The 27,990-nt window shown below is 41.1% G+C and overlaps 3 protein-coding genes across 4 annotated transcripts in view; 2 read left to right on the top strand and 1 right to left on the bottom strand.

Moving 5' to 3' along the window:
• Positions 1–27,990, top strand: part of LOC133158736 (mucin-12-like) — a 102,201-nt gene that overhangs the window by 49,666 nt on the left and 24,545 nt on the right. The gene's annotated exons all lie outside the window — the stretch shown is intronic.
• Positions 57–18,997, bottom strand: cpeb3 (cytoplasmic polyadenylation element binding protein 3). The gene is made up of 10 exons (XM_061284537.1): positions 18,835–18,997; positions 16,797–17,644; positions 14,201–14,267; positions 11,690–11,746; positions 7,876–8,043; positions 7,672–7,761; positions 5,786–5,904; positions 5,395–5,509; positions 5,102–5,283; positions 57–3,947 (listed from the first exon to the last, which is right to left on the bottom strand). The coding sequence occupies exons 1-10, from the start codon at positions 18,971–18,973 to the stop codon at positions 3,720–3,722; spliced, it is 2,013 nt and encodes a 670-aa protein (XP_061140521.1). The 5' UTR covers positions 18,974–18,997; the 3' UTR covers positions 57–3,719.
• marchf5 (membrane-associated ring finger (C3HC4) 5) lies at positions 19,310–26,286 on the top strand. Of its 2 annotated transcripts, none has more exons than XM_061284539.1 (7): positions 19,310–19,412; positions 19,663–19,757; positions 22,221–22,423; positions 24,431–24,561; positions 24,684–24,867; positions 24,944–25,110; positions 25,184–26,286. In XM_061284539.1, exons 2-7 carry the CDS (start codon positions 19,714–19,716, stop codon positions 25,298–25,300), a joined length of 846 nt encoding a protein of 281 aa, XP_061140523.1. In that variant the 5' UTR covers positions 19,310–19,412; positions 19,663–19,713; the 3' UTR covers positions 25,301–26,286. The 2 variants fall into 2 exon arrangements, with proteins under 2 accessions (XP_061140523.1, XP_061140522.1); XM_061284538.1 differs by having other exon boundaries at positions 19,360–19,461.

Below are 27,990 nucleotides of genomic sequence, written 5' to 3'. Positions count from 1 at the left end.
AATATTTTTTTTCCAAGTCATTTTATTTCATTATGAATGAGATAACAACCATTAGATCAGTGTCTCCCAACCTTTATTGAGTCAAGGCACCCATTTTACATAGGAAAATCACAAACCAAACAAAAATATTACAAAGTATGAAATATAGCTTGAAATGATTTCATCTCAGTTGACTAATTTATTTAGTGAGAAATCTGGCCTTGTTTAATACGCACTCGCAGAAAGTCATTATTCTTAATGGTAGCACGTAGATAGATACACAGGTTCATAGTAGCTTTTGCCTGTCGATGACATAGATGTACACAGATAATTTGTCATTGATAATTTTGAGCCAAATGAGATTATCACCTACAGCATCCCTTGTGACACGCTACAGTGTGTTGCAGCACCCTGGTTGAATCACTGCCCAACCGAGATCAAATACAAATACTGTATAATATGCACTTAAGCACTATATTTATGCACACACAGTCACACTAGACAAAGGAGATGTGATCTAATTGGTGATTGGGAAGCGGCTTGAGTGCTTGTGTTAAGTGTGCCATGCTGCTACAGGATATACAAGTAGTGTGTATGGTAAATTCAGCTTTTTTTTTAATTTTATTTGCCAATTTGTAGGCCCATTTCTATCAAAATAATGTTCACATTAACACACAGAGCTAAGCATTTTAGCATCCAGACACACGTGACATAATTTTCTTTTTAAATCCAGCTTCAAAAATAAAAAAAAGTGAGAATAATTCAAATAGATTTGAAATAATTACCATCGCAAAATTAATTTATTAAGTAAAAATACAAATGAATATAATATAAATGACATTGACCAGATATGAACGCCTCACCCAAGAAATCTTATGGGTTGAAAAATAAACCAGTGAAGGCAAAAATATAAAATAGACATGGAAATATGTTAAGTCATTTTTTTTCTTCCAAAAAAATTATGTAAAATGAAATGAAAACTGAAAATAGCAATAATGTTCTCAGTACAAAGGCTACATACTACTGAAAGGTACTAGCAGGTAGTAGGTAAATACACAGTAGAAAATTATTCTTGTGAATCACAATTAAAATAATTTTGCAGTAAAGATTTATGCCACATTTTTTGTATTTTTTTTTTGGTCTTTTTTTTTTACAAATAGTACAAACAGTATTGCACGTAACAACAAAGAGGTTCTTAGCTTTGGAAGGGTGGAAAAAAAATTGGGACAAATTCAAGTGTTGCATGAGCAAAAGGCCACCAGTCTTGATGCACCTTGGGGGCTTTCAGACAAGTTGTCTGCTTGATGTTAACATAGCATGCTTTTTCATACAACCATCACGTTTTCAATGAGGCCAAGCTAACATATCAGGATTTTTTTTTTAATCTGAAATACAAAAACAATTGGAACATGTATTTTAGAAAAACTTTAAAAATAAACGTATTCAAAAAAGCAAACAGAAAACCTCTTTTACAACTGTGGACAGCAGAGTACTAAATAAGTGATTATAAAGATACAAAAAGTGGGGACACGTTTTTTTTTTTTCCTTAATATTTCAGACGTGACCACAAAACTAGGCTGTACTCTCTCACACAGACGCAATATTATATTGGTTGTAGTTTTAACTCCTTCAACCGTCTTCTCCCAAAAATATATTTTTTTAAATAAAAGCAAATAAAAAAGCAACCATCTGTTAAATAATTTCTCTTTAAGAATTAAATTCATATATATATAATTTTTCATCTGAACTTAGAAAATATCAGTTTGTCTCCTATTACATTTCAAAAGTGAGGTATTGCAAAAGATCTTGTCAGTCAGAAAGAAAACTTATATCGTCTTTTTTTTTCTTGTTTAACAAAAACAAGTGCGGACACTTGAAAACAATACAAAGAGTAGTGCATAACAAAAACCTATTCTGCAGAGGAGAAACAAACTCAAAAAACCTGCCTGGGTGGGAAGAAATTATCACAAAAATCACTTTTGCAGGGAAGAAATTGTCATTAAATTCACTTTCGCAGGAATACACGACTGATGGTCAACCTCTAGTTTCTTTTCGTCTTCTTTTCATCAGTAAAAATATATCTTTTTTTTTCGTGGACAGCACAAAACATACGAAAACAAACAGATTGTGACTAAAAGAGATGATGAGCTTCGAGGCATGGCGCAATCAAGGACCCCAACGAAAAATCAAAAGTGGACACGCGTGACCTCGCAAGAACCTTACAGGCTATGGATTGTCCACAAAAATGCTCAAAACAAAAACAAAGAAACAAAAACTACAGGTAATTTGCCATCACTGCACTCCATAAACTTTTCATACAAAACACAAATAGACTGTTAGCAGGTTGGTTACTTCAAGCTTTGCAGGACAAAATAAATGGGGGGGGGGGGGTAAATAGTGTCATACCCCTAATTTGCACATCTGTATTACTTCTACCAATGTGTCGAGAACATGTGGCATCCAGTAGCTTCATTTCTGTTTTTCCTTATCACTGAATCCACTACACACCGCAGCGCTCCCTTGTGGGAGGGAGGACAACAGCTGCTAAGCTGACTGTCATCGAGTCAGAAACTCTTTGGTTGACTTATGGGACGTCTCAATAGGATCCAACATTGTTGCTGTCCTTTTTATCCAAAGTTCACTCACAATGTTGGACATGAACAACAGCTAAAGCGAATCACAGTTCTAGGCATACTCTGACCTAACTCGATACGGTAGAAAAATTGCACAATTATAACAATCACTGCAAAAAAAAAAAAAAAACTTCACCTATCAGAGATGGTTTGTCATATTATTTTACACTGAATTGGATTTGTGATACTAAGGTTGCATCGAGATGCTTTGAATCTTCACTGCCTCTTGATGAATCTGTAGTGTGCTGTGCAAACATGGGCAGTATTAAAAAGTCAATAGCATGCAGCTACCTGAAATAAACATGCGCTTCAATGGCAGCCATCTTTTTTTTGTCAAGAATGCACCGTGGATGTGTTCTCTTTGCACTTTGTACGTCTGGTATCTGACCATAAAATTCAGCAGCAATACATTTAGAAGAATAACGCTAGAAATCAACAGTGAACTAATCTGGTTGTGTGTATGAGGTATTAATATTTACGATTATGGATTCATTGATTGATTATAATGTTGTTTTCATCTTTTCAAGGCATTACAGGGCCCTTATTTTGCAATGTTTCTTATTTTGCCCAGTTTGACTACACTTTGGTGACTCGTTTTCTCTAAGGACCTACTGTGTATATTTATAGTACATCCATGTATACATGTGTGTAATGTATGGCTGTGTGTGTGTGTTTGAAAATAAGTGCATGCTCTTTTTACATTAAATTAAAAATAATCCACATGATTAGATAGGTAGAAAACTAAAAATAGCTTTTTTTTTCTTTTAAATATTCATATGGGCCCACTTCCACGTGGCTATGGAGGGTGGGGTGGGGGAGGGGGTCAGCAGGACCTCGTCACTTCGTCAAAGAAGAGAGTGAGCTGAAAGTAGTCAAGTGTGTGAAGTTACATCCTGTGTGTCTGTGTGCGTGCATGTGTGGTATGCCAAAGTGCAAATTCAAAGCTTTCACGTTTCACAATGCTTCATTAGATGGCAATACAAAGAGTTGGGCCTGAGGGTGTGAAGATGGGATGCTTTGTGTTATTTGTCATGCTCTGCTCACGGATAGAAGGACTATTTTTTTTTTTTTTTTATGTATCTGGGGATGGTCAGGCAGACACACTACTCAGCTCCAGCGGAAGGACACGTGTCGAGGACGGTCGCCTCCTTCCTTCACGAGCGGCTTGTGGAATTCTCGGCCGGCTCGCGAGTGAATGCTGGCCCAGCAGTACTCGCAGTAGTACTGCAAACATGTGACGTTGGCACAGAAGAAGGGGGCGAACTTGCCCCCGCAGCGCGCCCCCTGACATTCATCACACATCTGATCGTCAAGCACATACGGCTTCACCTCCACCTGAGGGGAAGAGCAGAAGACATTCTCCTCAATTTCACATTGATACAGTACAGCTCCCATTTGTTTATTTCGATTTTTTTTTTTTACAAAGAGCTTGACCGGGAAAAAGAAATGAGAGCTCGGTCGTCATGGTGACGCTCAAGGTGGGAATGATGATGCAAACCTTGTGGGAGTGTGGCCACAAAGTCCTTCTCATTTAATTTAAAGCTTGTGTGTCAGCCTCTTTCAAAACCATTTAAATGACTCACACAGACAAAGTCCTTGGACAAAAACTCAAGGCCCGCGGGCCAGATACGGCCCGCCAAATCATTTTATGTGTCCCGCGAAGACAAATTTATGTCATTACTAGAATTGCAAATTGTCTTCACTTTTAATATCTTTTTTTTTTTTTAAATATTTGACCAGTTTCTACTCGTCAGATTTGAAAACGAGTTATTTGCCAGTTTGTTTTGTAGCTTTTACTGTATATAATAAAAGGTGCTCATACATTTATTTGGGTTGACAGTCATAATGGCCCACCGAAAGAAGCTATGACTACAATGCGGCCTGCGAAAAAAAATAAGTTTGACACCCCTGCTCTATAAAGTCATATTTCCCACTTTCTTTTATTGCTCTCAATACTTACTCAGTAAGTAGTTCATCGACTTTATTTTTGTGTACTGGCGCAAAGTCTGGCGAGAGAAATGTGAAGCATAGAATTACTCAAAATAATATAGTTGGCCGAAGAATTAAGGTGGATTTAAGGGTTAGTCACATCTTTCAGAGGTGTGTCTCAGTAGGCTACTGTTGTCCACACAAAATAGGTGGGGCCACGCCCGAAAGAGAGGCCCAGTATTCTGGCTGACAACCAGTCTTGTTCGGCCACAATGTATGCGTCAGCTATTGGCTGGCGTGGCCCAAATATGCAGCACGTGAGGCTCAACATGTATAGAGAACTATAATTAAATCAATCGTGTGTGTCTGCAACTGGAAACACGTGTTGGCCCGCAGTGATGAGACAGCCTAAGCGAGCTTTTTCATTTTAGCAAGCTGAAACGTGCACCATAATAACAATGGGACGTGTGGCAGAGAGGGTGAGACAATGTTCAATAAGAGCAAAAACCTCAGCGGTGGTCTTTCGTGAGGACGGACGAAAGGGGGCATGGTGAACGTACCCTTTTGTCAATGTCATTGTGCTGCAGCTGAACGAAGCGAGCGCTGATGGCGGCGATGTAGCTCTGCTGATTGGAGAAGGCTACGCGGCCGGCCCCTTTTGGATACTTGAGCTCCGGGTCGGTGTCGATGCCAGCGTAGCAAACGCCTCCGTACAACCGATCCATGATCATAGCAAGCTCCACTGGAGTGAGAGAAAGAGAGGGTTGATTATTTTGGTCCATGTATATATATATAGTACATGTATGTGTTAAAAGAGGCAAGTAATATTAGTGCCAATCGTTATATCAGCTACCTGCACGTAGAGGACGGGGCACTCCCCCTACAAAGATGGTCTTGCGGGGGTCCAAAGGTTGGGAGCCATCCATGACGAAGTCGCTGTCACTCAGGTTCCATGGACGGATCTGGACCTGTTGGGGGGGGGGGGGTGGAATACTATAGTAAATACATTTTTCTTTATACAGCACAAAGAGGATTCTCAAAGTGCTTCACACGGTTAAAATATAAAATCAAAATATTGCAGGGATTTTTTTTCCCCAAAAGAAATGGTCTTTTTGCTCAATGAAAGAATTTGGTTAAAATTGTATTTACAAATTTAAAAATTCTAACCAATCACATTGAAGCTAATTGTTGTTTTTCCACAGAGGATAAAGAAAAGATGTGGATGACTCCTGCTATCTGCTCACCGGTTTGTCTTTGATAGTGGGACTGGATACACACAGGTAGAGTTTGCCGTCCTCCTCAATACAGGCATCAATCAATGCCTGAACAGAGGTCTCCTCTTGGAACAGCAGGAAGGCGTAACCTGGAAAAGAGGAAACAGATTTGAAAAGAAAGTCAAAATCACGTGATAGTGTGCATCATCTTAACATAACAAGAAAGGTTTTAATTCAGAGAAGCCTGATGAAATAGAGAAAAAAACATGTACGACAAATAAATTAAATACAAAGTGGGAAAAAAAATGGAAATCCTCCAGAATGAAAAGTAAATGGACTCAAAATGTTCAGCCCAAGTTACTTAAATGCTTTACACGGTCACCCAGTCACACAATGAACAATGGAATACATATTCATGAATGGAAAGTAAGCGGATAACCTTAAGCACTTCTACAGTGCTACATGATGGTGTATAAACTTTTTATTTTTAAACATAAAATAAATGGTCAGTTTCAAAACTATTGGTGCCTAAACAGTCTGGAATGAGTCATGGTGGTTTGCAAGCATTTTCTTTTTCTAATGTGAGCTGTCATTTCCAAGACTTGCACTAATTCACAGTAGCCTCCAGTTTTTTCCCTTTTGGTATGTAGCAAGAAAAAAGACAATCAATTCTATTAATAAAGTCAAATATGTTGAAAAAGTTATTTTTCTAAAAGGATTTCGATACGACTATATATCGTCTTAGAGTGTTGCAGCTTTAGAGAAGTATGATGTCATCTTGCCCGCCGGTAGCGCTTTGTAGCACTCGGGCAATTTTGCCACCTCGTTCACTCAGCCCTAAATAGCTCCTTAACATTTGCAGCGTCAACCGTGATATAGGGCAGAAGTACCTCCCATCACCATAGTGACCAGACTTCATTGTGGTTACCACGACATCACAGACATCTGAAAACCAAAGACCGGCCTCCATTTGTGTCATTTTTCATCCCGAGAAATTATTCAGAGCACATCAGAAGCATTCGCGGAATAAATCCATTTAATGCCACTTCATTGTTTGAGGATAAAATATCTGTCGACACAATCAACAGGCACATTGGTGCTCAGCTAAAAATACTTAGATTAGCCGGTCTGGCTGATAACAGGTTGCTGCGACAACAGTTGACGAGAAAAACACAACAAACGGATTAAATAAGACAAAGAATTGTGAAAACACTGATGAGCAATGAGTGAAACTGACAAGTGCTAATTAGTAAGTGATTTGAGTGTTTCACATTTAAATAGTCAGAAAGCAGATCACGGTATTGTGTGTTATTTTGCAAAAATACAATAAAGGTAGAAATATGTATATTTTAATTTGATATATTTTTTATGCTTTCTGGAGCAATATTAAAAAAATGAACGTATTTTTTTTTTCTTTTTTTTTTTTTTAAGACACTTGACCATACCCCTTTAAAATGACAGCTTCCTCAGCTCATTCCCCGAAAAGGTTGTCATAGTTTTGCTGCTGGGTGTGGCGTTAGTAGAGTCAAGACTACGCCCAAGGAATCCTCCCAATTCAGGAAAACAATAATACTGAGAAACGAGGTCCTCCAGATGTAGCGTATTACCACGTGTATGTGGAACGCCAGTTATTTCCAGAACATCTTAATAGCTTCTCTTAAATGACAGAAGCTCATGGGTTGCTCATGAAGTTGTGGAGGAAAACATTCTCCTGCCTGAGGTAACCATTCCAATAAACAGCCCTTAGTGTGAAATCTCATGGTGTATGATTACTGCCGCTGGGCTACACAGATAAACAATGTGACGCTCTCTCAGTATGAACTATGATTTCTGGGTAACATGAACATTTTAGGGCACCCTATGATGGTGATGTGCGATGGGAAAATCCAGCGTTTGTTTGGACAAACTAACGTTACCTTTCGGCGGGAAGTAGGATTTGCTCTCAGCTTTGTGGGGCCAGTCCACCACCAGGTGTCCATAGCGACGGAAACTATTGGTGATCTCATCTGGTAAAATAATGAAGTCATGAATGTTTTGGCTCATTATATACATATGAAAGTTATATTATGATACGTGTTCTGCGGTGGGAGAGTGGTAATAATAAAAATAAAACAATTTACCTTCGTCTATGTCTGGGGGCAGGCCTCCGACAAAAACCTTGCGGGAGTAGCGCTCCATCCTCTCTCCGTTCTGACAACGGGTTGGAGAGTTGAGGCCTGGGGTCAAAGAGAGCTCACCGTGGCCATTGTCAAGGAAAGCATCTTCGAAGGGAAAAAGGTAGGAACGACCTGCAGAAGAGGAAAGGCAAGGAGAAGGGCAAAGATTGAGTAAAGGAGGTCAGACAATGCAGGGACAGTACAAATACATATTCCACATGGTCCACAACTTCTGCAAGTAAATATCGAAATGTAAAGGCCAGGGTAAATATATCTAAATGTATTTAATATTTAACACTAAGCCCAATCCACAATAACAATGTACTCTTTCTAAATTTACCATATGTCTACTGAAGGGGCAGGACTAGTTTTTACACCGCACACTTCCTTTTCCAAGTGGAAACAGCTTTATGTAATGTATGGATGGCCATTATGAGCAAAAAAAAAAAAAAAGTTTAAGGGAATCCACTAGCTTAAGGGAATCTATTGGCTGCTTTCCACAAGTTTAATTGCCTGCTGAGCTGCTGAGCCTGGTACCTACATAGCTCAATTCAATGTACGGAGAAACAAGACCAGCATCAGAGCGGGATGAAAATGGAATTGCTTCTAAAAAAAAAAAATGCACTGCCTGGCAGGTTAAATCATCCTTCCATTTTCCAGCGGCAGGCTACAACCAGCCAACCCGATGCCGGGTAAAACATATTTAGCGTATTAGTCCTATCCGGATGACAGTCATTTACTATTATAACTCATTTCCTATTATGACAATTGCTCTCTACTTAGTAGAGTGGTTCATTGAACACAGCCAAAAAATAAAATTTGCTTCCTGAGGAGTTGGTGACACAAAGTCTGTCACGATGCATTGGAAAAACAACACATTTATATTGAATTACTATGTTTGTATGGATGTGATGTGTGTTTGGAGGAATCAACTATATTCAGCCTTTATTGGGTTAACAAAGTAACAGTGCAGAAGCTATTGGCTCACAAATAACAATCATAAAAACGATTGAAAAACTCAACAATATTAGAATCACTCATTTGGCAATCAAATGAATCATCTCCAACTCTTGGAATTCTCAGAAATTCGCTTTGGAAGAACTCTCATCACATAGTATTACAAAAGCTGGATGCCAATTACTAAGGTGAGTCAACCCTCGTGGTTTTGATGAACATTTCTTTTTTCTTACCCCATTTTGATTTCGTGAAAATGCATTCATTTGGGTGATTTCATCAATGACAACACAGATGAATCGTCTCTCAAGAGACAATAGTGGGCAAAGCAAGCAGGAACCTTGAGTAAGATCTACATATTACCTCTTCTGCGGCCAAAGCTCCGAGCTGCTTGTAAGGAAAGTGAAGGAAAGAAAAACAGAGGAGACACAGTGGGAGGTGAGGGGGTACATTAACACAGGTAGGGGAGAGATACGAGACATTTTGTGGAAATAACATCGGTCCAGAAACATCGCTAAGGTAACAGGAAAAACACGGAGGGCCACACCTAAGCTTGTTCAACTAAAGGAGGATTTTTTTAACTGCACGTTGCAAATTGCTCCATTGACTTTAGCAACAACAGACATTTAATCTGGTTTAGTCATGCAAATAGCTGACATATTTCCTAGCATCACGCAAAAGTGGACATTGTCATCGAAGTTTAATGAACCAGCAACTGTTGACGTTGCTGCTAACCTTTTGTTTATTTACGAACAGGACAATAAAGCTGAGTACATACACGGGTTAAGGTGGCGCAAGTTAGTCATTATCATGACCTCAGTGAAGTATTATAATTTACTCCCTGGTTAGAAATGGAAACCTGTGGATGAGTGGAAAGTTCCCACGGGGTATTGAGTGGATGGGACAGTTGGTGGCCTCAAGCCTCCACTTGAATAAATAGTTAAAGCTCCAACTTTTACTTTTATCATGTGGAGCAGACCTGGGCCTAACATCTGGCCTGTCTAATCGGTCCTTGCAGGGTTGTTACAAAATTAAACAAGTGTTGTGCTTCACTTCACTACAGAATCTGACCCTCACATTAATGCCCTGCTTTTAAAATTTCCCTCATAGGATTAATAACATTTTGTTTATCTGGTTTCCACTCCAAAATTCAATATGTCTCATTAAATACTAACAGCAGGAGAGGAAAGAGTTGGCTTTTTACATTACAAACGTGGGCAAGCGTGAGGATTATTCTCAGAGAATATGTTGGCTCGTTTCCTTCACGTTTTCATAAAAAAAAAAAAACTCTGACTCTCCAATACCCCCCCCCCCCCCCCAAACTTGGAATGGCTGTCTGTAGTATTGCCCTTTCTCCCTGAGCCTCGGCTGTAACAAAGTCACCTAGCAACCAGGGAAACAGACAGCAACTACAGCACGGAGATAAATAATGGGTTGAAGCTCCATTTTTTAGTTTGGGCCATGAGGCAAAATGAAATTTCTTTGGACGTGATGAGTTTGTTATGTCCTGATTTCCACAAGTGATAAGTTGGCTACAGACACCTTTATTAAATCTGACGCTGCCACTTTATTCCGCACTCCTCAAAGCAAATGAGTGATACTATAAGAATAGAAGAAAGCTAGCTCATTTTTGTTGCGACATCTTTGGAAGATCTGACAGATCTGTGCTTGCTTCAGCGTACTCCCATGAAACAGGAGTTTAACATCAATCCAGGACGCACTCTCTCACGCGATCACGAAAAGAATTGTAGTGTATTGTAGCACTTGAAAATTAATGAATGCTCTTATTAGTAAGGCTTCTCCTATGTGGAAAAATGTAAGGGGTTGAATGGATAAAAAATATGGATGCTGATTTTTCACCTGGCTGGTCATCAGCATGCTAGTAGACCAGGCACCAACAGATTATAGTCTTACATGCGGGGCTATTTATAGTCATGCTATTCACAGGTCAACTGTGCTAGAAGGTTCATCCTTGGTTTATGGTGTCAAGAAACCCAGCCCCAAATAAAGGCTAAGCAGGTGCACCAAATGTTTAGTGGCATGGTCTACTCCACACGAAGTGTGTCAGAAATGTTCCAAGACTGGCGTCACGACAGATAGATTGCAAACCGCAACAAATTCTCCACAACCAACCAGCAAGTCTACAAAGAAGTCCTGTGGTTAGTTCACTGCGAGAGGAAGAGGAGGCGAGTTGTGGCTGTGGCTGTGGAGGATCCTGAAAAAATCTTTCCAGGAATTCATGAAGGTATGAGAGAAAAAGCTGGGAAAGATACTCCACGGGAACTATTTTGAAAAGGAAAACTTACATTTTGGATTTCATGAATTTATTTGTACTTATTCATATTAGATATTTAATAACACATATGTAATCATAAAATAAACAACATAGGTAGTTTTAAAGCAAAGCATGATTCGTCATGCCGAAACCTAATCAGGAAACAATCGTAACCGCATCGTATTATTTACCGAAAACAGGAAGAAAAAGAGTTCTACTAATGTGAACCAAGTACACATTCCATTCCCACTGTAACGCCAACGGAAGAATTCTGTTGACCAAACAATGATCATCAGTGTTTTTGCTCCACCCACACACAAGCATTTGCACTAATTACACCTTCCTACGGCAAATAGATGCCTTCCCTGAAAGAGATGCCAGATCTTCATTGCAACTAAGTAAATAAAGCCACACCTGTCTGAAGAAATGCAGTATTTGTGCTGTACAAACATGGCATCAATTACTTCACACATTAGCTAAGGCTTAAAACCCTCTGAGAAAAAAAAAAAAAACTCAAGCAGAATGACATCGCAAGGAAATGTTACTTACTGTTCAGTGGCATTATGTGTTCGGCTCCAGGACGATGGAAGTTAAGGCCTATACGTCCTAGGAAAGAAAAATAGGCGTGAACCAAAAATCGAAAGCAGCTTGATCGCCATTTGCTTGAATCGTTTCTGCTTCGATTGACCGTAGTTGAAAAGCAACACTACACATAAAGATTGGATAAAACGAACACAAATTTTGTGAACGGGAGAAAATACAAATTTATTTGTTGTCACATCTTCGGCACACAAATGAAGAAACACACACACACACACAAAGGAATCTAAAATGCTGAGAACTCAGCAGAGCTTTTGTCTCTCAATCTATCTGTCAACACTTTAATGTGAGACATTCTCATTTTGATTATCTTGGTCATTCCAAGCATACACTCTGAACCCACGAGAAACATCAAATAAGATATCTTATCTGAAGAAAATATTGTTTCCTCGTGGCATGAACCTCATTTCAAGTGATGGTATCTATCCTTCCCTTTCAAAGGTTGCCTACTACTATATTGAAATACACCATTTTAACTCAACGCACGGTTAGAATATAGCTTCAACATAAATATTACTCATAGAATATCTTTAATATACAAGTCCAGCTCACTGGTAAAGAGGGCTGATAAGATGCTGTTGTGGATTTAACCCTCACGTGACATGGCTCTTGAGAGCCGGACCAGCTGCTTGTTACAGGTTGGTGTCGTGCAAACAAAACAGCATGTTAAAAGTTATTTCTGTACAACACAAGTGAACAATTTTGTGCTAGTATTCACGCATGTAGATGTTGGACAATTAAGGCCTTGAATGTGCTTGCCCATCTTCCATGAGTAATTTTGAGGACATTGCTTTCCTAACACGTTAAAATAGCTCTGGCTGACTGCCATCTGCTTCCCCCAAGAAGTTGAGTGTAAACCCCAGAGGGGCCCCCAAGTTGGAACGGCGGCTCTGGTTCGGCTTCCTCACAGACAGAATTCAACTAGTGCTAAGCGGGACAGCAGTAAAGTGTTTCTATTTAGGATACAAGACCTCGCTTTCTTTGATTGGCTTTTAAAAGAACTTCCTTTTAGGTCAAACATTAATGTCAACCAAAGTGATGCAAAGGTCTAAGTATGGGAAGGGAAAAAAAAAATGCACATTGCTCCCCTAACCCGCATTGCGTTGAGCTGGACCTGGTTAATTCAATCCTAATGGAATACTGTACTGTGGAAAAAAGAAAAGAAAAACAATACCCAGTGAGAAGCACCTGACATGGTTGGAAAGACCGAGTTATTTTCCTTCCACATTTGTCAGCATGACCTACTCACCCCGCATCCCCCCACCCACCCATGCACACTTGCACCAACAACATCATGAAAATTATTACAGCTACACAACAGAGAACAGAAAGTTTGTTTCCATGGAAAACAAAATTCAAAATAACCATTGGGTCAAAAGTAACCAAAATAAAATTACGGCATGTCTTTCAAAGCTGGCATTAGGCTGGGAGAACTTTTTTTATTTTTTATTGCATATAACGCTTTCAATTCGCTTCGGACAAACAAACACTTTATTCATTATCAAAACAAGACAAGTAAACTTGTTTTGCTGCCTGGGAGGGATTAGCCCGGTCATGACTGCACGAGCTGTGAATTTGCCGTCCTAACGCAAAACAATCACCCTGACAGGATTTATTGGACATTAGTTGCAATCTCACCTTTAACACAGCCATCATCTTATCTTATATGTAGTCATTAAATGGTGTTTAAAGTACAGGGCCATCCTCTACTGTTGCCATCATCTCAGTGTAACGTGCTAAAAGTTTATGAGGTCAAGTCCGGCATGTCAGGCAAAGCTAATATTGACCTTTCACCTCACCTTAATTTAGCACCACCCCTCTTCCAATCCCGTCGACTTACTTTCCCCCATGTGTGGACAATTCTGGATTACCTTATGTACAGAGTGGCCACGTGGCAAAGTTAATCTGGCACAGTCTGCTCACACTTGACCCAAATGAAGCAACGAGGCATAAGAGTAGTGCATCGTTCCCGGTTTGACAGTTTGTAAATAGGCTTCTGGTGGCTACGACTCTTTTGACTTGTGTTGTGCCTGCGAGGCCTGTTTTGCTCCCGATAAAGTCCTCGTGTGTTAGCTTATATCGACAGACCGATGCTTTTGTCAACAGTGTTGAAAGTCAAACAGCAGCAGTATTATTTGTTCTCCCTCTGCTTCTGATGTTTTATACTTGCTGGCAATGTCCAGTCAATAACAAAAACAAAGCCTGGAATCAATACTTAACAGCTAAAGGCCAAAAATAGCATACGATTGGATCAATGAGAAATGTTTGGCATCTCAAGAGTGATAAAAAATTATTATTATTTTTTTAAATTTATTTAAAAAGAATACTTTTATTTTTTACATTTATTTTTTTTACATAGAGTAAAAGCAGCGACATATGAATATTATCCCTGCAAAATGATTTCTTCACAAAATATCAACATTCATCAGTGGGCCTAAATGGCGAGTGGGTGAGTTTTACCTTTGTCATGGTCAGCCCTTATCGCATCCATAAAGGCATTCCCCAAAGAGTGAAAGTTAAATGCGTCCTACAACATAAAAACAAAAAACAACCACAACCAAAAAGAGAGAGAGAGAGAGAGAGAGAGAGAGAGAACAGGGGTCATAATCTGCAGCGGTACTTTGCAAAACACAAAATGAACATAGAACAGATCAAAGTACCAGCAATAACATATCTTATTTATTTATACCTTGCATCTTTTGTTCAAATACCAACGTGTTCTGACCGGAATGAAACGAATCGAAATATTTGACTTGTTCTACATAACAGAGAAGGCTCTGAAGCTGCCCTCAGTGGAAAGTTGCTCTAGTGGTCATGGGTCACACAGGGATTTATTCTGGTCTTTAGTTAGCACAGATGACTAATCATGTGCTGCATATTCTGTCCTTGTGATGAAAGAAAAATATAAAGTTTTTTGTTTTTTTTCTGGACATGTGAGGCACATTGACCCCTCCCCCTTGCAAACCAGAACAACAATCAATACTAGTGAATGGCTCAAGGTCAATCCAATCACTGCCAGCTGATCAAACGCTGGTGACCGAATGCATTGGAGTGACATGTGTGCCAAAGGTGAGGCCTGAGAGTGTCTCGCTCCAGGCTTGGCAGCCCAAAATCAAGCAGCATTGTTTGCACACCAACACTATTGTTACGCTTTAGGCTGAGCATTCAAAAGCGTCATTCACCCGCACTGTGGACCCGACAGCACCACGCAGATAAAAATCTGCCCACTTGGTACAAACGCTAAATACGTCAAATGCTGAGCTTTTAGTTTCCGTGCGCTCCCCTTCCTGGGTGATCAGTATGGATGCGCACTGTAGGGGGCGAAGTCAATCTGGTCCAGTGACCTAAATAGAGCCAAAGATTTTACTTTTAATGTAACGTAAGGACCCGAGAGTCTTCCCTCAATATCAAGATGTTTTAAATAAATAAATAAATTTTATTTAATTTGTTTCTATAGCTATCCTTCAAAATATGTCTACCTGAAAAAAGCTTTTTGTGCAAAGGTTGGGGACCGCTGGTGCAATGCCTTCTCAAATTTAAAGTGTGCTTAATCATTCACGTTTCACTTACAATCACACATTTGAGGGAAAACTCCATATTCCATGATTTCCCTTTATCTTTAGGGTGGCCGCGTTCATTCAAAACTAAACGTGCAGTGGTCAGAAATCTGTACTGGGGGAAATCGTTCAGACACTTCAAAAAGACACAGTCTGGAAAAGATGGCCCTTCGTGAGATCTCCGACCTCAACAGGCACACCTGCCGTGTCATGAGCTCCCCACGTGACATTGCGCCTGCTGCTTGGCTCAGCAATTTGCCCGAGTTTCACTTCAGTCAACAAACCAGATGACATGGGGCACCCTGACCTTGCATCGTGGTGATAACTCCCCTCCAATTATGGTTGGAATTGTTAAGCACTTAAGTGTGAGCTGTGGCTGGGATGACATCAGTGAGGCCCCCCGAAGGCTTTCTAGGAAAATACTGTGTTGGTTAGTGTGAGTAGGTGAGTGCAACTGATAATGCGGCTCACATATCTTAAGATTTGGACTTGTTTCACACGCAAAGGTAATTCACTCAACACGGACACAGCCACTAAGCCTTGCGTCAAGACAAATCATATCTTGATATCGGACGGGATTTTAGAAAGAAGCCGGTTGAGCAGGGAATGAAAGGTACAAATAAACACAGGCAAAATCAAACGGCATCAAGCATCAGCGTAGCTTCGGGGTAACTGTGACATGTTGATTATGTAACTAGGACGATGTTACCGAGAAACCCAAGGGCAAATACGGCGGATGACAGTGCATTTTCCCTCCAGTGTTTGTGACTCATTTTCAATTCGTTTTACTTAAGACTGATGCCAAAGTCATTCATTGGTTATATAAAACACGTACAATGGTCTTATTAGACAAGTCCGCAGTATCACTTCGGATTGTGTTGTTGGGCCTGAGAAGGATTAAATGACAGTGAAAGCATCTCTTAGGGAGTGAACGTTTAATCCCGCACTGCCATCCGTGAGTTGCGTTTCATCCACACGCAATATGTAATCATTAATCATTACAACGCCGACATAATCTTCCAAAAATGTATCCATGTTTAGATTTAGATTTAAGTAAAGAGATATATTTTGCAGTCAGCATAAATAAACTAAGTGTGTGTGTGTGTGGGGGGGGGGGGGGCGGACATGTGTGAAAAGCAAGTCAGTATTAGCAACTAGTCTACTTGCAATTGGATATGGCGAGCAGAGAAAGGTGCCCCTCTGAAACAGTCTTGAGGCTGTTCATACAAGTAAACATAGATGAAGCCTGTGGAAGATGTGTACAGTATCTACACAAATCTATTCCCTTTCATTAGCTAGTAAATATGTCATTACTTAAGGCACATGTTAAATATTCCAATCGTATCGATACGGCAATATTCAAGACGCATATCGCAATACTACGTGTAGTTCCAAAATAGCTCCATTTCTTTGATTTTGAGGCAGGATACTAATTTTCAACGGAGAATAATAAATCGGAGACTAAATAACCCATTTCCTTTGCAAGGGAGTGTGTTTACCTGTATAGGTAGAATATTGCTTTCAGTCCTGAAGGCACCGTCCTCATTCCAGGCTTTGGGAGCGAGGGGACCAGATCTTGGAAATCTTGGCGGTGCAATAACATTGCTGCCGTAATTTTTTTTCACGGGGGAAATTGGGCTCACGGGAGAGGGGACTCCAACACCCCCTGCTCTGCGTGGGTCCCTGCCTGCCTGTAAACCACTCCAAGGGTGGTTGGAGCCGGTGCTCCACCCCATGTTTTGGTGGTTATTCCATGCCGGTGACGATACTGAAGAAGAAGAAGAAGACCCTTTAGCTGCGTTCATGATGGTCTGATAAGCGTTTCTCTGGAGGAAGGGGCCTTGGTTGGGGCTGAGGGGTGATCTTCTCTGCTGAGGCTGCTGCTGCGCCGGTTGTTGATGCTGTTGAGACTGAGGGGCGAGTCCCATCTGCGGGGAGAAATTACCACCGAAGACCGTGTTGACGTGGTGGGGGAAATTCTGGAACAGCATCGTCCCGTTCGCGGAGGGTATTCCCTGGAAAAAGCTTTCGTCCACGACGTTGGTGTTCCCAGTGGACCAAGTGCTCCCGAAGGAGGAGGGCGGGGAGGAAATAGGATCGGTCTCCTGTGGCTGCTGGTGGAAGTTCAGCCCTGGCAGGATTGGGGACTCCATCGACACTTTGTCCGCCGTGCTGCTGTTCCCGGTCGACGGACTCTCAGACCCCGATGATGAGGACGAGGGCTCCAATGACGAGGTCGGGGGGGTACTGGAGGAAGGAGGAGGGTCTATTTGCGTCGGACCTTGCTGATGGTGAGCCTGGGCTGCGTTTTTGTCCATCAGTAAATCATCCTGCATGTTTTGAAGAGCTGCAAAACAGATGGATTGAACGTGTAATTGTTATATTTCAGCCAAGCACACAGCAACTGTCGGGTCTGTCCAAGTGGAGCAACTCCAACGTGGATCTGACTCTAGTAGGACCATGCAAGTGCAAAGCCCATTTGGTAATCACTCATTTCATCGAATACTTCCCAATGGCATATGTATTCATAGATGCCACGAATTGCACAGAGCATATACGTGGAGATAGTTCTCCGATTTCGCCACGTTGCGGTTCCCCTTCCACGCAGGAAACTCTAAACTGCAATGTGAAACGGAATTGTGCGTGGGGATATAGGACCGCCCCTGTGCTCATTTGCATACGTCAGTAAATACAGCTGTCCTCCCGTAAGGAGAAAGGATCCTATAGGGTCTGTTATTAAACTATCAATGAACCGACCATCCTAAATGCTGCACCGTGACGCGCCTGGAATTCTTTATTAATGCGCATATCCGGTTGTGTGCTCTGAATATCTAGACACGGTGTGAGTACGTCGAAAGGCTTTTTATTCAGCTATAGCGCACTGGTGGAGGTCCGCAGTGATAAAGATGAAATGTTGTGTTCAACCCTGATATTGTACTGCGGTTTAGCCCTGTGACAAGTACGTACGCCATTTCCCATTTCAGTGAAACAATTTCTATTCGTGAAACGCAAATGGCATGGCCAGCAGTTATCACCATCCCAATTTGCATTCATATTTTGGGGTTCAAAACAAATCTAAACGCATGAAAACACATTCAACTGTGGTCCGCCAAACGCTAATAGGGAGCAGCAAATGTTAAGTCATGCGGTGTTTGTAGTCATTACACATTTGGCAGCCTTATTGCATAAACATCCAACCGCGGAGACATTGAAAACTATCAAATCCATTTGATTTTAGATGTGTGACAGCTATGGATTTGAAAATAATCGCAACAACCTGCATTGCACACAACCCAGGAGTTAATCCGCGATTTCCACCCAAGAGGTGCGCTTCCAAGGTCATCAGAACAGAACAGCTATCCTCACCCTTTTAAGACGCATTGCCACATGACTTTACAAACAGCATTTCGCACACAGACGTGCGATACATTTTATGGGCATGCCTTGCCTTGAAATCCCCCTTTGATCCATATGTGTCACGCAAAACGACACAAGCAGCATGCACCACAGCAGTCTGTCAGACTATCGCCAAGTTACCTTGATTGTTCACCCTTTGGGGACTCGGAGAGTGAATATATTTCTGTTTTTCCTCGTCAAGGTTTAGAAATGACAAACGAGCAACCCTTGTTCCGAGGAAGTCAGCAGTTGCCTCAACAGCTGATTGACTGCGGCGCATGGATGATGCCGCAGAGGATCGTGGGAGTTAGAGTTTATGGAAATATGAACAACAATTTTAGTCCCCTTATTGTGAGTAGCAATGTTGAATGTGGAGATTAAGACACAATAAAATAACTTTCTCGTGTGTTTTCAAAACATATGGAAAGCAACACAACTTAAAAAACGTAATTATTGTGTAATTATATTATACGTATATCTTATATATGGGTATTTTGTGATTATGATTTATGATTATAAAAATGCGACAAAGCAGCTGACAAACTAATTCAGCCTTATTCCTAAATGGCTCCACTACAATAAGAGTAGTTTGACAGAAGCGTAATTAAACTACATTTCCCGAGAGCACGACCTTGTTTTGATGACGTAATCACGCATGGCCGTGCGCTGCATCACAACCTCCTGCCATCGGATTGAAGTCAAGCTGTTACAACAATGTGGTAAAGAGTGACAGACTACTAGACCTTAGCCAAAATGCTGATATTTGTGGTAATGTGCAGAGTGCACAAAAGAGATCGATAGCGCGCAATGACTACGAATGAATAGATATTTGCACAATAATAGCTTAGTAGTTGGCGACTCGCGTCAACACAAAGGCCTTCGTAGCCACTAGCTTGTTTAGCTAGCGCTAGTTCTTGGTGTCCGTGATTTAACGGCCCTTTTGTTTTTTATGTCTGTCTTTAAATCAAGTCATCGGTTGTTCAAACACGGCGTCTAGACGACACACTTCTCCTCTTGATAATGGCGGACGTAGATACGGTGGTCCTGCAGCAGAATCTGGACAGGTGAGTGTATGGCTAGCATACTAATGGACGTTACGCACCATGATATGTTGCAGAAAATCACAACAGTTTACTCTAGACAGTTATCAGGTAATTATTCGTATGGGTTTGAACGTTTTGAATTTTAGGGCAATCAGAGATTGGGTTTGGGAGCTACGGCCCTACGGATTTTAAAAGAGCTACTGTATATCATGCTAAACCAATTTTTAAAATTAAAAGACTAATTCCTCAACAACCCCTCCCCAAAGTGTTTTCCTCCATCCATTTATGTTGGAGCATTGTGCTTTTTTCTCCCTTCTAAGCACCACCCCTGCCTGATCTGAGAAAATGATCGTATCCTCACATTGTGATGTCACAAAGTGAAAAAGCATCCTGTACCTCCCGTGCAGACTAAACACACGCCCAGTTTTTCCAAACAGCTGTCCCTGCAATTTGAGCGACTATTCTGCTTTTGGTGTGTTGAACAAATCCTAAAATGTTGCCACTCACCAACTTGCAGTGTGCTCATTGTCACTGTTTGCTGCATTGAATGCGTCGTGTGAGTGGTCACTCAACGCACCTTTAATCTACTGAGAACATGTAGAGGTGGGGTTTTACTTTCGCGTTGAAAAAATGGCCACCAAAATAACTCATATTTTATAAGAAAATTTAATTGTCATCGTGTCAAAGGTAATATGCAGTGTAATCCTATATATGCCTATGATTAAAGCGTGAATGAATGGGCATCATGTGACGTCATTTGTTTGCGAATCATTACAAACACACACTCAAAGGAAATTCCTATTAAACGTACCAGTAGCAGGCGTATATGTACACGCCAATGACCCTGGTCATGTCTGAAAAGGTGATGGCAAGAAGTTGTACATTGTGTTCCCTTTCTTTCACACGGTTGTATAACTTTCCACTATCACTTGCAAATATAAGGCCGCCAGCTCTTATCTGGGGCTGGCTCGGGCAGTCAGGTCATTCTTGCGAGTAAGTTTTTCACAACTAGTTGGTGAGGAATACATTGTTGGTCCAATCAGTGAAGTCAGTCATCCTCAAGTATATATCGCACCCCAGTGACATCGTTTCAAGATTGATGAAAAGACCAGAAGAAAAATGGTCAGGGAAGATGCTAAGAGGCTATCAGCAATATTGAAGGAACTATTTTAGGCAAGGACTGGCTATTTAGGACATGTGACAAAAAACTCTTGCCCCCTTCATATGTCTGCTCGGTGGGGTACCCTTAGCTGATCCCATGCAGACAGCTAGCTGTGTTAAAGACACCAGAGGAAATAAAGAGAGAGACACAGCTGACATTAACAGCATGTGACATTCTCACCACAGTCTCTTTCTGCTTCATCACCCCTCTTCCTGTTGCTTGTCTTTAGTTTCATTTCTCCTGAGCTCGGCCAGATGAAGGGCAATATGACTCTACCCTGCTGGTGGTTGCATCATTTTTGCCATGTGTGACTATTTAATAGCCATGTGATGGTAAAAAATATATATTTTTTGATGGGGACAAAAGGACTGTTTTTATTTGACCAATGTACAGAAGAGTATCTTCATGTATTTAAATTTTCAGACGCTTATAGAAAACATCCATTGCTCATCTTCCCATTCAAAGAAACAGCAAAACAAAGTTACATTTTTTTTGTGTATATTTTCAGAAAGAAGAAAAAACTGTAAAGATTTTAATATTGTACATCCATGATTTTTCCAGTATGTCATTCGAATCCTTGGTTTTGGAGGACACAAATGTACTAAATCGTCATGCACTTCAAACTGTCAATGCAGGTAACCCCAGCTGTTAGTGTATGTTTTGAAAGAGGCCATGACACCCTCTTCTTCACAAATTCAGCTTGAAGATGCTGGTGAGTGAGTCTGCCATCCTGTGGTTAACACTGGTACTTCAGCTTTCAATGGCACTCAGCAATGTCAAAATTGAATCAAGAGCCACTGCCAGTGTGGGTGCCTACCCTGTCCTGTGAATAATAGAATTGTCAGCTCTTTTTAATGTAAATATAGTTTAGATTTAATGCAGGGAGACTGACACTACTTCGCACTTTTTACTCTTCTTAGCGTTCTCTTAGCCCGTTAGAGGCAAAAGGGCGAGCTACAGTTTCAAGTTTCGCATGTAGGATTGCATTTCGGCTGTGGTTTATTAAATCCTGTCCGACTGCGAGGCTGGATTACCTTGAATGAGTCTGTGGGAGAGTGCTGTGTTTTGTATTGACAACTTTTTCAGCTGCTGGGTTACAGCTCGAGCTTCACTTTTCTTTTCAAAGTGGCCATCACCAAACTAGATGGTGACAGATTATCCCCTTAGTTCTCCCTATCATACCTCTATGCGATATCATGAATCCGCATTGTAAATACACTGACTGGAAGATTATAAATGCACCATTAACATTTCACTTCTGTCTTACATTCCAGATTGTTTTGTTTGTTATCCTCAGACCTGTCGTCATGTCTACGTTTCAGGAGTTGCTGGGTATGCTTCGCAACAGACGAAGATGACCGCACAGCCGAGTGGGTGCGTCCATGCCGTTGCCGGGGTTCCACCAAGTGGGTCCACCAGGCCTGCTTACAGCGATGGGTGGATGAGAAGCAACGGGGCAATAGCACAGCACGCGTGGCCTGTCCGCAGTGTAACGCAGAGTACCTCATAGTGTTTCCCAAACTGGGTAAGTTGCATTTTGGAGTGAAAGGAGCTACAGGATTGGATGAACATTTGGGATGTTGCCATAATGTTTAGCCTGTATAAGCGAACTAAACTTGTCAGAATTGTTTTTCTGGTCCAAAATTTACAGTAATCACATTTACAAGGGTGCATTTGTGATCATATTTTGCCCTAAAGAGACATCTATCGTGCGTGCACACACGTGACTAATCGTCAATTAGCCACTTGAATTGTGTCTTCAAAGACGCCCCGACGTGAGAATGACGCCTGGCGTCAAACCAATGTTTTTTTGCGGTGAGCCAGAAAGCGAGCTATTTTAAGATGAAAGTGTTTCTGCAATTGTCAGAATTAATTGCTGCTGCAGTCTCTGAGGAGCTCATGATTACCACTCTGCCGCTATTAACACTGCCAATGTTGTTCCAAGGTGTTAAGTTCCGCAAAAATGAATTCCAAGATTGATTAACTGTCAGTTGTATGTAACTGAGAATATTATATTATATGAGCTCTTGAACACGTGATAACTTGTCAGAAGTTCATCCAAAATGTTGACATCAAATACACCTTAGGTGTCACGCCTAATCTTGTACAGCATAACAGCGCGACAATATTACTTGAGACATTACTGCACCTCACTTGACTCCTTTCAGCCAGCATTTGATGTTTTTGTGATTTAAAAGAAGAAATATTTTGAAATTCACCAGATCCGACACACCATTTCACAGGTGTTTTGAACGCAATGTTCTCATCTGTATTACCGAAACAAAATCGCAAGGTTCAAAGCTTGTGCTAAAAGTAGCATCTTATAGTCCGGAAATGTTGCCATTTTCAAAGTCTATTATTCTTTTTCAAACATGTTAATAGAATGCTTAACTTTACAAAGGGGAAGTTTGCAGTGTTGAAACAACGTGCAAGATTTCAATGTAGCCTAATTGTTTGCGAGTCTCACGCCAAGTTGTTGACCTCCTCACCCAGGGCTGTTTTTTCGGCCATAGTTTCCGCAAAGCTCCTAAAGGAAACAGAAAGCACGAGGCCGCCAGGGTGTGCCAGTTACGGGTGTGCCTGCAAGTGCGTGACAAATGATTTGTCTCTTTTTCATCTTGGATTGGTTGTTTCCTTTAAATGCTTGGTGGTTTCTTGAGTCACATTCGAAGCAGAAGATGGGCCCAGAGAGGTTCATATTTTTCAAAGATCATTTTACTCCTGCAGTGTTTACTGTCAAGTCATATTGAGAGTAATTTCACAGCTTTCAATTTGGAGGATGGAGCTAACGAAAGCTCGGGCGATCATCCTCTCGGGGTTCGCTCGTCTCGTTTCCACAAAGTCCCCCCCGCTGTGAAACCTCACAGCAACATATCAGCTTTTTTCTTGACCCAGCTTTTGTTTATTGTCTGAGAAACATGGCGCAACGATGGAAACGGCTCGATGCGTAGTTTGCGGCAACACTCCCATCAGCACTCCGCCAAAAAACAAGCCCGTCAACGTTGCTCAGAGGACAACGAGTGCTCGGATGCTTCTCCTTTGCAGTCACTCTGAGCATGGCGTCATTACTCTTCTGTAACAGTCCGACAAACACGCATGTACCGTTGAAGCACTTACCACACCTTTTTTAAATTTTTTAATTGTGTGACAAACGGAAAACTCAGTACGTGTAATGGAATGCTTGGAATCTCCTGTCCTGTGGGCGGCTCATTAAAGACCGACTCGATTAGATCTCGTTCTGGTAGGGTAGACCTCAGATAAACGGAAGGGAATTATACTCTGTCATCATAGTAACTGTAAAACAATAGTGTGAAGGTCTTCACCTTCACACTAATAACTGTACTCAAGCATTGTGATATCAGTCTGGAATGAAATGTTAACACAGGTGCAGTTAAAAAAAAAAAAGGGGTCACGTTCACTTCAAACGGGCCATTTGGTGCCAATACGTTTATTCATTTCCCTGGTGACAGTCGGTTTTGCATTTGATCCAATTCTACTGTGCTCCTGATTGAATTTTTTTCTCTCCCATCAGGGCCCGTGGTCTACGTACTGGACCTGGCCGATCGAGTCATCTCCAAGGCCGGTCCCTTCGCTGCAGCCGGCATCATGGTGGGATCCATATACTGGACCGCAGTCACATATGGCGCCGTCACCGTCATGCAGGTTTGACCACTGAGGGCACCTTCTGGTTACTACTGCTCTCCAGCACAAATTGTATCGCTTTTATTCGTCACTTAAAACAATCGCGACTTAACAGTCAATATAGGAATCTGTCTTATGCGCAGGTGGTGGGCCACAAGGAGGGTCTGGATGTCATGGAGCGAGCCGATCCTCTCTTCCTTCTCATCGGCCTGCCCACAATCCCTGTCATGTTGATCCTCGGCAAGATGATCCGCTGGGAGGATTACGTCCTGCGTTTATGGAGGAAATACTCCAACAAACTGCAGATCCTCAACAGCATCTTTCCCGGTTACCGTGCACAGCTATCTACTAGCATCTACCCCAAAAAATTGTTGAAGACTTATACGGCGCTTTATCTCCACAGGGATCGGCTGCCCGGTCCCTCGGATCCCGGCCGAGGCGAGTCCCTTGGCCGATCACGTCTCGGCCACCCGCATCCTGTGCGGCGCGCTGGTGTTCCCCACCATTGCCACCATTGTGGGCAAGCTGATGTTCAGCAGCGTCAACTCCAACCTACAAAGGACCATCCTGGTGGGTGGAGCCACCAATATCGAACACAAAATACCATTTCTATAACCATGTGCTTCACCCATTGGCTTCGCAGGGAGGAATCGCCTTTGTTGCCATCAAGGGGTCGTTCAAAGTGTACTTCAAACAGCAGCAGTACATGCGGCAAGCACATCGCAAGATCCTCAATTTCCCTGAGCAGGAGGAAGCTTGAGGACCCGAGCAGATCAAGGGCGGGTTTGTGGGACATTAGTCCGCCTCACCCCACAACATATGATCTTCACACCTCAATGACAAGATACCGCCAAAATCCTGCCAACATTTGTTTTTAAACCTCTGATGCTTCTGCCTGCTGAAAATAGACAATATTCACAAACATGCACACCAGAGAATGTGCGCACTCATATGGCAGTGAGTTTTTTTTCTTAAAATAATAAATAAATTGTTTTATAACAGTTCCTGGAAAAGTTCCCTTTGACAGTTTTTGGTTGCTTCTGTTGAAAGTCACCACAATTTTATGGATTATATGAAAGATAAAATGTTAGTAACTTCCTTTCTGCTTTTCTTCCTCAAACTGCTCCCAAGAGAACAACGTGAACAAACATTTAGTGTTTTAAGGCATTGGTTGCCTTCACTTTGATTGTCTAACAGTCACGTCTTATAAAAATAAGTTTTTTTTTTTTTTTTTTTTTTACTTGGACAGAGGCCAACATGGACATGCTGGTCCCATGGAACACACGATACAACGGAAATTGATTTTGTTTTATCAGATCACTCCCTCACTTGGCAGACCCCTGTGAATTTTGTCATCTAAAGGACTTGAAAAATTAAAATGGCTCCCTTATTTCCCATGCAATTTCCCTCCAACCAATACCACTGACTCAAATATCCCAACAGCAACAATGAAGAATGTGAATCGAGTCAGCTATAAATCTGAATTTTATCACGGTAGGTTCAACTGCTTGATTTTTCCAAATGTGCCCACGACGCTGGAGCTGTGATCACTAAAGCTGTAAATTGCTGTTTTCCCTTTTGAGGAGACTGTCAGAAATGTGACTCCATTGTGGAGAGGCACTATTTGGGAATATTTAACCTGCACGTGTAAACTTGGTGAGTTTTTCCTGCACCCTCACTGTGTCTCACTCAGTTCCATCCTTTGGTATCTGTTCTGTGAATAAATGTTATTTTTCCAAATACAAATGCTAATGCCTTGTAACGTTTACTAATGTAGGTGTTGTCACCTACATAGAGAATGCATGCAGGTCATTTTCGACCCACTTATGGAAGCTTGGGGTAGTAATACAATTTCTTACAATGTATAACAGGTAAGTTAAAAATTTAAATGCTATTATGTCAAAAACATATTTTATTGAGGAATACCTGGAATTTGAAAAGATATTTTTTTTTAGTACGTGTCAAACTCAAGACCCGGGAGCCAGATACGGCCCGCCATAGCATTTTATGTGGCCCGCGAAGACAAATTGTGCATCAAATTCGTGTGTCATTACTAGAATTGCAAATTGTCTTCACTTTTAATATCTTTTTTTTTTTTAAATATTTGTCCAGTTTTTACTTGTCTGATTTGAGTTTGTTTTGTAGCTTTTACTGTATATAATATGAGGTGCTCATACAGTTATTTGGGTTGACAGACATAATGGCCCTCCGAAAGAAGCTATGACTACAATGCGGCCCTCGAAAAAAATGAGTTTGACACCCCTAATCTAAGGGTTTACCTATTCTTAGTGCACAAAAGTACAAATATTTTGTTGTCCTAATACAAACCAATGTACTGCTTTTGTGCATCATTTAATGTCTAGTTATGCCTGCCCACTGTTGAAATTACTTTCAAAGACTTCACAGGACTTAATTCTACCTCCAATCTTTTTTTTTTCTTCTACATTTGTGTTTGTGCATACAACCACATTGTGTCAATGTTCCCAAATACCAAATTGGCTCATGAATCACAAACGTCTCTCAGCCGCAAATATATTCTCATTGTTAACTCGTTCATTCGGCAAAACACAATCTATGATTTGTCGCTTTGAAATCGCTAAATAACTTAAGCTGATTGGGTTCAGTTGATTGTTGAGCAGCTGACGTGTTGCAAAACAGCCAAACTCGTAGGCCTATGATTTCAAAACAGCCCACATAAAACACTTTCGACCTCGTAATAAACTCAAATTAAGCTGACAAATTAGCTTGTCATTATTTTATGGTTATAATTGCGTTCTTGCCTCAGCATGTTGGGCCAGATCCCAAATCCCTGTTTCCTGTTTTGCTAAATTATTGTCAATGAAACCAACTCAACTTTATTGGCCAACTTTGTGCATGCCAAAGAAGGAATTTGATTCCGGTTGATCTCAGTCTCAGTACAAAATTAAGTGACTAACACCATTCAGGTTGCTAACAACATTTAAGTGGCAAAAACAGTGGATAGACGGGAGGTTGGTCCCGATTATCTTTTCCGCAGTCCCGATTGTCCGTCGCAGTCTGTGCTTGTCTTGTTTGGTGGCCGATCCAAACCAGACAGTGGTAATTAGGGTACTTTTTAATGGAAAATTACAACCCGAAACCAAGATTTACATAATTACTTAAGTACTGCTACACATAACTGAGTCATCTGAGTTTGAACAATGTGTTTGTTTACAGCAATGACTAGTTACCAAAAGAATAAATAAAAAAAAAAATTAAGAACAATGTAGGAATTTTCGCTCCAGCTTGTAGATTTAGCTTTATTTTTCTTTTCAAATAGTTTTTTCTCCCTAACCTCCTGAGGTTTTCTGTCTATGGGAAACAACCTAACAACCCTTAAACCTGTGTGTGTCACTGCACGTGCAGCAAGTCAAAGTCTGCTTTATTGTCAATTTCTTTACACGCCAAGACACACATGTCATCATGTTAGTC

This window comes from Syngnathus typhle, linkage group LG8, assembly GCF_033458585.1.
Source record: "Syngnathus typhle isolate RoL2023-S1 ecotype Sweden linkage group LG8, RoL_Styp_1.0, whole genome shotgun sequence".
NCBI classification, from domain to species: Eukaryota; Metazoa; Chordata; class Actinopteri; order Syngnathiformes; family Syngnathidae; genus Syngnathus; species Syngnathus typhle.
This window is presented reverse-complemented; position numbering and strand designations above follow the sequence as displayed.